Source organism: Lytechinus variegatus, chromosome 19 (assembly GCF_018143015.1).
Source record: "Lytechinus variegatus isolate NC3 chromosome 19, Lvar_3.0, whole genome shotgun sequence".
Lineage (NCBI taxonomy): Eukaryota > Metazoa > Echinodermata > Echinoidea > Temnopleuroida > Toxopneustidae > Lytechinus > Lytechinus variegatus.
The window spans coordinates 1,079,499-1,093,189 of NC_054758.1; the positions used below are offsets into that span (position 1 = coordinate 1,079,499).

At 35.5% G+C, this 13,691-nt stretch overlaps 1 protein-coding gene across 4 annotated transcripts in view; it reads left to right on the forward strand.

Moving 5' to 3' along the window:
• Window positions 1-13,691, forward strand: part of LOC121405890 (synaptonemal complex protein 1-like) — a 56,125-nt gene that overhangs the window by 9,795 nt on the left and 32,639 nt on the right. Inside the window, exons 1-3 of one of the 4 annotated variants that reach the window (XM_041596880.1) lie at window positions 9,817-9,933; window positions 11,865-12,102; window positions 13,477-13,635. In XM_041596880.1, coding sequence (XP_041452814.1) covers window positions 11,932-12,102; window positions 13,477-13,635 — 330 coding nt within the window. In that variant the 5' untranslated portion in view covers window positions 9,817-9,933; window positions 11,865-11,931. Of the gene's footprint in view, window positions 1-9,816; window positions 9,934-11,864; window positions 12,103-13,476; window positions 13,636-13,691 lie in introns of those variants that run through there. The other 3 variants (XM_041596883.1, XM_041596881.1, XM_041596882.1) reach the window with 3 other exon arrangements.

Consider the following 13,691-nt stretch of genomic DNA (forward strand, 5'->3'; position numbering starts at 1 on the left):
GGTATTTGTAAAATATAGTTAATTTCTGTCTTGGATATGGTATCCTGTGAATGATAAGCCTACTGGGTTTGGCCCTAAAAGTGTAGGAGAATGGAACGCCAAGACAGATTTTTTTATTCTTATGTTTTGTATTTGTAAAATGCAGTTAATTTCTGTCTTAGATATGGTATCCTGTGAATGATGAGCCTACTGGGTTTGCCCCTTAAAGTGTAGGAGAACGGAACGCCAAGACAGGTTTTTTTTATTTTTATGTTTTGTATTTGTAAGAATGTAGTTAATTTCTGTCTGGGAGAAGGTTTACTTTGAATGATGAGCCTACTGTGCTTGCCCCTTAAAGTGTAGGAGAATGGAGCGCCCAGACAGATTATGATTTTTTTTTTTATTTTTAAGAATGTAGTTAATTATTGTCTGGGAGAAGGTTTACTCTGAATGATGAGCCTACTGGGCTTGCCCCTTAAAGTGTAGGAGAACGGAACGCCGAGACAGATTATGATTTTTTTTATTTTTAAGAATGTAGTTAATTATTGTCTGGGAGAAGGTTTACTCTGAATGATGAGCCTACTGGGCTTGTCCCTTATTTTGTAGGAGAATGGAACGCCCTATCAGATGTACATATATATATATGAGTATTTGTAAAATGTAGTTAATTTTTGTCTTGGAGATGGTATCCTGTGAATGATTAGCCTACTGGGCTTGCCCCTTAAAGTGTAGGAGAACGGAACGCCAAGACAGATTATGATTTTTTTTATTTTTATGTTTTGTATTTGTAAGAATGTAGTTAATTTCTGTCTTGGAGAAGGTATTTTGTAAATGATGAGCCTTCTGGGCTTTAATTTTAAGGGATAGAATTCAGAATGGAGCGCCCAGACAGATGATTATTGTTTTAATTCTTAGTATTTGTAAAATGTAGTTAATTTCTGTCTACGAGATGGTATCCTGTCAATAAGGAGCCTATATAATGGGCTTGTCCCTTATTTTGTAGGAGAATGGAACGCCCTATCAGATGTATATATATATATATAATTATATATATATATATATTTGAGAATTTATAAAATGTAGTTAATTTCTGTCTGGGAGATGGTATCCTGTGAATGATGAGCCTACTGGGCTTGCCCCTTAAAGTGTAGGAGAACGGAACGCCGAGACAGATTATGATTTTTTTTATTTTTATGTTTTGTATTTGTAAGAATGTAGTTAATTTCTGTCTTGGAGAAGGTATTTTGTAAATGATGAGCCTTCTGGGCTTTAATTTTAAGGGATAGAATTCAGAATGGAGCGCCCAGACAGATGATTATTGTTTTAATTCTTAGTATTTGTAAAATGTAGTTAATTTCTGTCTACGAGATGGTATCCTGTCAATAAGGAGCCTATATAATGGGCTTGTCCCTTATTTTGTAGGAGAATGGAACGCCCTATCAGATGTATATATATTATATATATATATATATACTTGAGAATTTATAAAATGTAGTTAATTTCTGTCTGGGAGATGGTATCCTGTGAATGGTGAGCCTACTGGGCTTGCCCCTTAAATTGTAGGAGAACGGAACGCCCAGACAGATTATGATTCTTTTTTTTATTTTTAGTATTTTTAAGAATGTAGTTAATTTCTGTCTTGGAGAAGGTATCCTGTGAATGATGAGCCTACTGGGCTTGCCCCTTAAAGTGCAGGAGAACGGAACGCCCAGATAGATTATCATTTCTTTTTTATTTTAGTATTTGTAAGAATGTAATAAATTTCTGTCTTGGAGAAGGTATCCTGTGAATGAGCCTACTGTGCTTGCCCCTTAAAGTGTAGGAGAACGGAACGCCCAGACAGATCATTATTTATTAGATTCTTTATAGTTGTAAGAATGTAGTTAATTTATGTCTGGGAGAGGGTATCCTGTGAATGATGAGCCTACTGGGCTTTAATTTTAAGGGATAGAATTCAGAATGGAGCGCCTAAACAGATAATTGTTTTTTTTCTAAAGTTTTTTTTCTAAATGTAGTTAATTTCTGTCTGGGAGAAGGTATCATGTAAATGATGAGCCTACTGGGCTTGCCCCTTAAAGTGTAGGAGAACGGAACGCCCAGACAGATTATGATTCTTTTTTTAATTTTTAGTATTTTTAAGAATGTAGTTAATTTCTGTCTGGGAGAAGGTATCCTGTGAATGATGAACCTACTGGGCTTGCCCCTTAAAGTGTAGGAGAACGGAACGCCCAGACAGATTATGATTCTTTTTTTAATTTTTAGTATTTTTAAGAATGTAGTTAATTTCTGTCTGGGAGAAGGTATCATGTGAATGATGAGCCTACTGGGCTTGCCCCTTAAAGTGTAGGAGAACGGAACGCCCAGACAGATTATGATTCTTTTTTTAATTTTTAGTATTTTTAAGAATGTAGTTAATTTCTGTCTGGGAGAAGGTATCATGTGAATGATGAGCCTACTGGGCTTGCCCCTTAAAGTGTAGGAGAACGGAACGCCCAGACAGATTATGATTCTTTTTTTAATTTTTAGTATTTTTAAGAATGTAGTTAATTTCTGTTTTGGAGATGGTATCCTGTGAATGATGAGCCTACTGGGCTTGCCCCTTAAAGTGTAGGAGAACGGAACGCCCAGAATGAATATCATTTTTCCTTAATTTTTTGTATTTTCAAAATGTAGTTAATTTCTGTCTATAAGATGGTATCCTGTCAATAAGGAGCCTATATAATGGGTTTGTCCCTTATTTTGTAGGAGAATGGAACGCCCTATCAGATGTACATATATATATATATTTGAGAATTTGTAAAATGTAGTTACTTTCTGTCTTGAAGAAGGTATCCTGTGAATGATGAGCCTACTGGGCTTGCCCCTTAAAGTGTAGGAGAACGAAACGCCAAGAATGATTATTTACATTTTTTTTTATTTTTAGTATTTGTAAGAATGTAGTTAATTTCTGTCTTGGAGAAGGTATCCTGTGAATGATGAGCCTACTGGGCTTGCCCCTTAAAGTGTAGGAGAACGGAACGCCCAGACAGATTATGATCTTTTTTTAATTTTTAGTATTTTTAAGAATGTAGTTAATTTCTGTCTTGGAGAAGGTATCCTGTGAATGATGAGCCTACTGGGCTTGCCCCTTAAAGTGTAGGAGAACGGAACGCCCAGACAGATTATTTTTTATTAGATTCTTAGTATTTGTAAGATGTAGTTAATTTGTGTCTAGGAGAAGGTATCATGTGAATGATGAGCCTACTGGGCTTGCCCTTTGAAGTGTAGGAGAACGGAACAACCAGACAGATTATGATCTTTTTTAATTTTTAGTATTTTTAAGAATGTAGTTAATTTCTGTCTTGGAGAAGGTATCCTGTGAATGATGAGCCTTCTGGGCTTTAATTTTAAGGAATAGAATTCAGAATGCGCCCAAACAGATAATTGTTTTTTTTTCTAAATGTTGTTTTTTTCTAAATGTTGTTAATTTCTGTCTGGGAGAAGGTATCATGTGAATGATGAGCCTACTGGGCTTTAATTTTAAGGGATAGAATTCAGAATGGAGCGCCCAGACAGATAATTATTGTTTTAATTCTTAGTATTTGTAAAATGTAGTTAATTTCTGTCTGGGAGAAGGTTTCCTGTGAATGATGAGCCTACTTGGCTTTGCCCTTAAAGTGTAGGAGAATGGAACGCCAAGACAGATTATTATTATTTTCTAATTCCTAGTATTTGTAAGATTTAGTTAATTTATGACCGATAATTGTTTTTTTTTCTAAAGTTTTTTTTTCTAAATGTAGTTAATTTCTGTCTGGGAGAAGGTATCATGTGAATGATGAGCCTAATGGGCTTGCCCCTTAAAGTGTAGGAGAATGGAACGCCGAGACAGATTATTATTATTTTCTAATTCCTAGTATTTGTAAGATTTAGTTAATTTATGACCGATAATTGTTTTTTTTTTCTAAAGTTTTTTTTTCTAAATGTAGTTAATTTCTGTCTGGGAGAAGGTATCATGTGAATGATGAGCCTACTGGGCTTGCCCCTTAAAGTGTAGGAGAACGGAACGCCCGGACATAATTATGATTCCTTTTTTTATTTATAGTATTTTTAATAATTTTATTAATGTTGAATGTGTGGGAGATGGATGATGACCTATAGGCCTGGCTGCCCCAGGAGTGTGGAGAACCCAGACAGATTATAAGATTATAATCTTTTTTATTTTTAGTATTTTAAGAATGTAGTTAATCAATCTCTGTCTTAGCCTGTAATATAGCCTTACTATGGCTAGCCTTAATTGTACCTTAACACGGAACCCACCAAAACAGATTATAATTATTGTTAAAGTAGTTTTTGATTATTATGTGAAAATGTAGATAAAACAAGTCCTCCCCAAGAAAATGCAAATTTAAATAACTAGAGAAAGCAATTAAACATGAATAATTGAAATAAAAAAAAATGTAAATGAGATAGTTTTACATTTTTAGTTTCGCTTATTTTTTGTAAAAACAGTGACTTTCTAGCACAACTAGGTGACTCAGTCGAGATGTCCATTACTCACTACTTCTTTTGGTTTTTATTGTTTGAATTATACAATATTTCATTTTTTGATAGATTTGACAATAAGGAATAACTTCACTGAACCATATAGTATTTAACAATACTAAATTTACATGTTCAGGGAGGAATTAATCGTATCACTTGCCAATGAGGATAAAATGAGAATATTTCATATAATAAAATACAAAAGAAATAGTGACTGGATGAGGTCATAGTCTCCTCAGTTGCACACCAGACAGGATGTGCAAAAACTGTTAAGTGAAAATAAGCAAAATATTAAAAATGTCATAATTTCCCTATTTTACATCCGATTTTGATAAAATGTTGAGTGTTGTACTTGTTGGATTTTTCTCATTTTATTCAATTAAATGTTTTGTTGGGGTTGAGTTATCTTTTAATTTTTGTCTATGAAATCCTGTGAATGACGAGCCTATATACTGGGCTTGCCCCCTAAAGTGTAGAAGAACTAAACACCCAGACAGATAATATTTTTTTTTAAAGGTTTTTTTTTTCTAATTTTTTTTTTTAATTAATTTCTGTTTTGGAGATGGTATCCTGTGAATGATGAGCCTACTGGGCTTGCCCCTTAAAGTGTAGGAGAACGGAACGCCCAGAATGAATATCATTTTTTCCCTTAATTTTTTGTATTTTCAAAATGTAGTGAATTTCTGTCTATGAGATGGTATCCTGTCAATAAGGAGCCTATGTAAGGGCTTGTATTTTGTTGAGAATGGAACGCCCTGAACGATACATACATATCTATATATTTGAGATTTTGTAAAATGTAGTTAATTTCTGTCTGGGAGATGGTATCCTGTGAATGATGAGCCTACTGGGCTTGCCCCTTAAAGTGTAGGAGAACGGAACGCCCAGACAGATTATGATTCTTTTTTTTTTATTTTTAGTATTTTTAAGAGTGTAGTTAATTTCTGTCTTGGAGAAGGTATCCTGTGAATGATGAGCCTACTGGGCTTGCCCCTTAAAGTGTAGGAGAACGGAACGCCCAGAATGAATATCAATTTTTTCCTTAATTTTTTTTAGTATTTGTAAAATGTAGTTAATTTCTGTCTATGAGATGGTATCCTGTCAATAAGGAGCCTATATAATGGGCTTGTCCCTTATTTTGTAGGAGAATGGAACGCCCTATCAGATGTACATATTATATATATATTTATATTATATATATATATATATATATATATATATATATATTTGAGAATTTGTAAAATGTAGTTAATTTATGTCTGGGAGATGGTATCCTGTGAATGATGAGCCTACTGGGCTTGCCCCTTAAAGTGTAGGAGAACGGAACGCCCAGACAGATTATCATTCCTTTTTTATTTTAGTATTTGTAAGAATGTAATAAATTTCTGTCTTGGAGAATGTATCCTGTGAATGAGCCTACTGTGCTTGCCCCTTAAAGTGTAGGAGAACGGAACGCCCAGACAGATTATGATCTTTTTTAATTTTTAGTATTTGTAAGAATGTAATAAATTTCTGTCTTGGAGAAGGTATCCTGTGAATGATGAGCCTACTGGGCTTGCCCCTTAAAGTGTAGGAGAACGGAACGACCAGACAGATTATGATCTTTTTTTAATTTTTAGTATTTTTAAGAATGTAGTTAATTTCTGTCTTGGCGAATGTATCCTGTAAATGATGATCCTTCTGTGCTTTAATTTTTAGGGATAGAATTCAGAATGGAGCGCCCAGACAGATAATTTTTTTTTTCTAAAGTTTTTTTTTCTAAATGTAGTTAATTTCTGTCTGGGAGATGGTATCCTGTGAATGATGAGCCTACTGGGCTTGCCCTTAAAGTGTAGGAGAACGGAACGCCCAGACAGATTATGATTCTTTTTTTCTTAATTTTTAGTATTTTTAAGAATGTAGTTAATTTCTGTCTGGGAGAAGGTATCATGTGAATGATGAACCTACTGGGCTTGCCCCTTAAAGTGTAGGAGAACGGAACGCCAAGACAGATTATTATTATTTTTTTAATTCTTAGTATTTGTAAGATTTAGTTAATTCATGTCTATGACTATATCCTGTAAACGATGAGCCTACTTGGCTTTACCTTTAAGGGGTAGAATTCAGAATGGAGCGCCAAGACGTATCATTTTTTTAATTCTTAGTATTTGTAAAATGTAGTTAATTTCTGTCTGGGAGAAGGTATCCTGTGAATGATGAGCCTATTGGACTTGCCCCTTAAAGTGTGGGAGAATGGAACGCCGAGACAGATTATTATTTTTTAAGTTTTAGTTTTTTTACAATGTTGTTAATATCTGTCTGTTTTTTTAATGTAGTGTATTTATCTCTGAGAGATAGTTCCTTTGAATAATGAGCCTTCTGGGTTTTACCCATCAAAATGTAGAACGGAACGCCAACTAAGACAGATAATCATTTTTTTAAAATTCTTAGTATTTGTAAAATGTAGTTAATTTCTTCTGTCTGGGAGATGGTATCCTGTGAATGATGAGCATACTGGGCTTGCTCCTGAAAGTGTAAGAGAACGAATCGCCCTTAAGTGGTCACAAAAAGACAAATTCAAGAAGCATAACACTGAAAATTTTATAAAAATCGGATGTAAAACAAGAAATTTATCACATTTTAAATTTTCACTAAATGTAAGTTTCGCTAAACAGTGACATGCAGATTCACATCCTGGCTGGTATGCAAATGAGGAGACTATGACGTCATCCACTCTTTATTTCTTTTGTGTTTTATTGTATGAAATATTCTCAATTTTACTCATTGTCAAGTGAAACAGTTGTTAATTCCTCCCTAGACATGTGGAATTGGCATTGTTTGATACTAAATGATTCAGTACAGTCAGTCCCTATATATGGTCAAATTTGTTTAAAAAATGAATATTGGATAATTCGAACAATAAACAAACAAAATAGTGAGTGATGGACATCATCGTCGTGACTCATTTGCACGTTTTGTGGGAAATAAGCGAAATTTAAATATGTCATGAATTTCTTATTTTACATCCGATTTTGATGAAAATTTCAGCGTTATGATAGTTTGATTTTTCTCTATTTATTCAAATCAACAAATGGTTGGACTTGACCTTTAAAGAAATTATATTTTGAAGTTCCTTTTGGAAGATGTGTAGGCCTATATCTCATTAAACAGGAAATGCGAGCACGAGTGGAAGTTTTCCTTTTTTCCTCGTCTCTCGAGTCCCTCCTATCCGCTGCCACTTTTCCCCCTATATCATAAAATATAGCATTAGCAAGCATGTAAAGGCCTATTTGGGTCTGCAATATTTGGAAAGATCAATGGGCTAGCCTATAACTCAAATAAAGACACTGAAAAGAAAATGGAGACGGAGGGGAGGGGGGGGTGAAACGGGCTCATTTATTTTGGAAAAAAAGTAATCAGGAATACAGACGTTCCAGGTGGCTGCTCGTAAATTTACGCACAATTTTACGAACGACTGGAACATGTTCTTATGTCCTAAATGAATGACGTAGGGACGTATCATTCAGCACAAGAAGGGTCACCAGTCGTGCGTGAAGTCATTGGTATCTCTCGAACATCTTTATGCAACACCTACCAAGTTTAGACAGTCTTCTATCACAGCATGGGTGCGTGACTGTGTCAAGTATATATATTAAGGGTATTTATATCATGAAAAATGAGGTATTAAATTTAATTGTCTCACAATAGTTTTTTTTAGCACATCGTGTTATATGATGAAGCTAAAGGTATGTTAAATTGTTCACACCCTCATTTTGTTTTATTTTGTTTTTCATTAAAAAAACAAGTGCACAACTATATAGTTAACAAGAATCTGTACAGCATTTTCACTGATTTGAATGCAGGATAAAAGAGAATATATTGTCAACCCCAGAAAACTGTTCATTTGAATCAAGAAAAAAAAAATGAAACAATTAAGCATAATGAAAAGATTTCATCGAACTCGGATGGAAAATAGAAAGTTAAAATGGCATTTTGAAGTTTCATTTATTAAAAAAAAAACAGTTCTATTCAGAACTCAGTGACAGGCAAATGATCGACAGAGGATATGATGTCCATCACTCACTATTTCTTTTGTTTATTTTTGTTTGAATCATACAATATTTTATTTTTTTTTACCAATTTGACATTAAGGACCAACTTAATCATGTTAACTGAAACATAATTTCTTATAACAAAATTAATACCATAATTCAGGGAGGAATAAAAATATGCTTCAAAGGAAATGAGGAGAAAATTACATTTCATATAATCCCGGCATATAATAAAATACAAAAGAAATAGTATGTGATTTCATCAGTTCCTTCATTTGCATACCAACCATGTGAACTTTCTTCACCCGATTTTGATAAAATTTTCAATGTTATGCTTGTTGGATTTTCTCTTTTTCTTTAAATCAACTTTTTGTTGGGGCGGGCTTGTCCTTTCATTTCTTATGGGCATGGGCCCCGCCCCCCCCCCCCACTCCGGGGTCGAAGTACCGCATGCGTGTTCCCAAAATGTCCGGTAAATGTGAACTTTTTCGCGGGACAAGAGCGGCCCGCGAATTGTAAAAAGAGGGGGTGTATTTGTATTTCACCCGGAGATTTCTTAAGGTTTTTTTATCTCTCTCTTTGGACTCCTGAGAAATTTAAAAGGGGGTTATAAAATATCTTGAATAACATAGAAAATCTATTAAATCCCGGGATCGAATTCCTGAAATTCCTGCTAGTTTTGAAAGCTCATTCAGGATTTTTTCATGTTGAAAAGTAAAGTACGGACCCTTTGTTGGAATGATAGCTCACCTGAGATGGGGGGGGGGCGCTGAGCAGTATTCTGTATTTAGGGGCGCACTATAAGACAGAAAAGACCAGCGAAAAGTCCTCGAAAGGGCGTTCAGAAATTTTGGCAGATCTTCGATTTGTTCGATAGGGGTGCTTTCAAATGGAGGGAACGAGCATAGGCGTACACTGAGGGGGGGGGGGGGGGGCATGGGCGCCGTTGCCGGGCATCGAAGCCCGAAGGCGCCTTCAGCCGCGGCACCAGTCCTCTTTTTTTTATTTTTATTTTTTTGAATTTTCCAAAAAAAAAAACCAGCTCGAGTCATCAGGAACAAAATAGTTATAACAAAATAATTTATAGTGACGCAATTGAACTGAATGAGTAAAACAAAGTAAAGCCCTCCCATCCCAACTGCCCCCCCCCCCCCACATCCCATCCAAGCCCAGGAAGGGCGACCTGCTTCCCTCCCCTCAACCCTACCCTCCATTTCAGTCCTCGGCCGCCTGGTATCGATACTTTATTTGAATTGGTATCGATAATCACTATCGCGCAAAAGTTGAGAAAAATTCAGATCAGAAATCATGCCATGGGCATGGTATTCCTGTTGTGACAATGATGTATGACTCTCATTACTAAACATTCGTACTTTTCCCGGACCATTGATTATTTTAGGAGGTAAGTATCATCTTGAGAATCTTCTTCCTTTCTTTTGCTCTAAAAACTAGATTTTAACGTTAAAGTATAGCCAAATTTTGGGTCGGCTCTGGGACGAGCTCCACCAGGCAGAGTCAGGGCAGGCCAGGCCACCACCACGGCCACTGTCACGAGTACCGTACCCGGTACGCGCGGCGCGGCGGAGCTCCTTGACCAGTCACGTTAGAAATAATTCTGACTGACGTTTAACGACAATAGTTGGAGAGACTCAGAGACAGAGAGCCCTGGGGCCCGTTGCAGAAAGAGTTTCGTTTAAACGGAAGCCAAAAAATCAATTGCAAGTCCCAAATGTGCACTGTTGATTGGTTGAAAATCAAGTTGCGCATGATTTGCGATTGATTGCAACTGTTTTTGCAACGGTCCCCAGGACCAGGTCCGACTTTCTGCAGTCAGGTCAGTACTCAGTGAGTCATGTCAGTAGACTAGAACTTAGTTGATTGATTCTGAAATTAGACTCTAAGTTAGTCTACCATTGTCAAGACTAAGACTTAGAATAAGGGCCTAGGGCTAGGACTTGCCCCTGGCCTAGGCCACTCAACGCCAAATAAGTTTTAGGTACCAACGTTTGGATACAGAGGGGAAAATAAGTTGTGCATAACTTTATGCCTACTTCCAAGGTAAATTCCAAGGTAAAGGTAGACTAGACTATATTAGATAGGACTAATGTTAGGTGTAGGTCCTAGACCTAGTCCTAGACCTAACTTAGGCTAAGTTACATGTAGACCGTGGGCAGAAAGCCCAGGGGGCGCGACAAAGTATCAAAATAATGTCCCCCTATGAGTTTTATGGAAACCTAGATAGTAGGCCTAGATCTACATTAATCATTGAAAATTGAAATAAAACTTGTATTTTGGAAGAGTTGACCTTATTTTTTGGGTGATACCCCCTTTTTCTTTGCTTGTCAAAATAACCTTAGTTGTGGTGATAACCTTCAGATCTATTTTTTATTTATTTTGTTTTGCTTGTCAAATTATTTTGGTCGAAATATCCTTGCATTTGGGGTGATATCTTTTCTTTTTTTTTTTCGCTTGTCAAATTTTCCAGACCTTGGCGCCCCCCCACCCACCTTTGGGGAGAGATTTCCACCCCCGACTTAGATTGTCCTGAGTGATGTTGTGACATGAGAACTTGGAGTGAGAACTTGTTCAGTTGTTGAGACTTGAGTCTGACCTCACTCTATCCTCCGAGTCAAGTCTGAGAGAGAGTGAGACTGATTCAGGACAGTGAGATGACAGAGAAGTTGATCTGAAGCCCTTGAGTGAGAACAGTTGGCCTTATATTTAGTCTTAGGTGGCTTTAGAAAAAAAGAATAGGCCTAGCAAGTGCCTAATTAACTCGCATACACAGAGGGCTTTAATGTTAGCATCTGACTAGTCTTGGCCAGAGACCTTATGAATATGAAAGCAGACAACCTGGTCCTCAGCCAGGTCGCATATGGTCTAGATCTAGACATAAAAAAAATCTTGAAAATCTGATACAGAAACATACAAAGCAACCAAAAATTACTAGAGTAATTTTCTTCAGAGCTCTAGAGCCAGAGGTCTAGTTAATTTTTATTTAAAAAAGGTCTCAACTTACTCTGAATTGGAGGAGTTGACCATTTAGGGAGAACATGAAATGTAATGAATAAGAAACCCATAAAATGTGTGTGCATCATTAGTTTAGCTGGAAGAAGAATGAGTAATAGTTTCTTAAGAAAGTTGGAGTTGGTAAACATATGATTTCCTGTTATACATGTACTTCCTGTATAGAAGCATTGATAAAGAATAGATTATGTACTGATGTATTATTGAATATGTGAGACATGTCTTATCACCTAACACTTTGTGTGATATATGTTTTATATAGCTCTGCTGTCTGATAGATTTTAACATGTTCTGTTTTCTTTTCAGACCCAGTGAGTTACCCGGTATCCCTGCATGACTATTGACCTTTGACCTGTGGAGAACAGAAGGAACCATGATGCAGCAGCAGAGACAACAAGAGCACCAAGAACATCATCAGACAGAGAAACAACCGTTCTTCAAACCAAGTAGCAGTAGCCAGAGTCAGAGCAGACAAGATAGTTTCTTCATAAACATTGAACGGGATCAGCAGACATCGACATCATCTGCAGCTTCTCTCTTCACTGTGAGTAGGACAGACCTTTTCAAATTATCCTTCTTTTGTAGTATCATAGAGTTGGGATCAATAGAAATCTTTAGATTGCATATCCTAAAATTCATCAAAGGACATTCTAGATCATGACCAAGTGTCCTGGTTTCTGTGTCAAGAATCTTAAGAATTTCCAAATGTTTTTAAAAGATAGTTTTGAAGAGAGCCTACTAAGTTCACATCTAACAAAGATCAACAATGTGTTTTCTGAAATCAGTATAAACTAAGAAAATATATAATTGCAGGTGATATGCTGTGTTTTTAAAGGGATGGTCCGCCCGGGCTGAAAGTATTCAATGCTTAATAAATAGGGTAGAATTCACTGAGCAAAATGCCCCAAATTTCATCAGAATTGGATAACAAAGTTATTGAATTTTAAAGTTTAGTAATATGTTGTGAAAACAGTCATCATGAATATTCATAAGTTGGGCTGATGATGTCACATCTCCACTTTTTCTTTTGTATTTTATTATATGAAATTCGGTTTATTCAAAATTTTTCCTCCAAGAACTAGAAAAATTAGATTGACAACTGATTTAGTGCATTGGGTATTTATTGCTGCAACTTATTTCATTTTAAGAGAGACATATTTGCATTAAAGTATGAAATAATGAAAAAAATATGATTTTATGTAGAAACATAAGAAAAAGGAAAGTGGAAATATGACATCATCAGCCCACCAAATGAATATTCATGACGACTGTTTTCACAAAATATTGCTAAAATTTAGACTTCAATAACTTTATTATTTGTTATTTGATTTTGATGAAATTTTTGGCATTTTGCTCAGTGAATTATACTCTTGATATTAAGATATAAATATTTTTCAGCCCGGACCATCCCTTTGGATTGTTACTTATAAAAATGGTCCAAGTTAGCAAAAGTACTTTTGAATCTGTGGTTCAAAAATATTTCAAGAAATTGATTAATTTCTTTAATATTCTGTTTATTGTGTAATAGACCAGGTGCTAGAATCAACGTTATTGCCATGAGTTAAGAACTACATGTATGGCTTCATTAATGTCCAAACCATATTCAACAAACATAAGTTCATTATTCACAGTATGCATTTTATAGAACTTTCCTCAATATATAGAATTATAAGTTCTTATGAATATAATACATATAAAAGCTGTGTAAAACTTTTTTTTTTTAAATAGTGAATTATTGGCCAATGACATTAAATAATAGAAAACTGTGTATGACTAGGTTATGTGCCTATATCTCTGTCTCTTGCAATCGTATCAAATATTTTCTTTCATTTTTACTTTTCAAATTATTTGTGCCCCAACACACCATATGACTGTTTAATTGATATGAATGCATTTGTTCTTTGTTATTTCATTGCAGGAAAATGGAACTGCTCAATCATTGGCTGGTTCTGAAGGGTCAATGCACTTTTCAAAGCCTCTACAAGTTTCTGATCAGTTTCTACAAAACACCTCAGAAATGACCAAGGAGTTCCACACATCTATCGCCCAGCATGAGAATGAAACCATTGAGATACAGGTGGGTTGTTTGCAAAGCCATTTTTAAGTTAAGATTGACTTTAAGAAAGACAGACA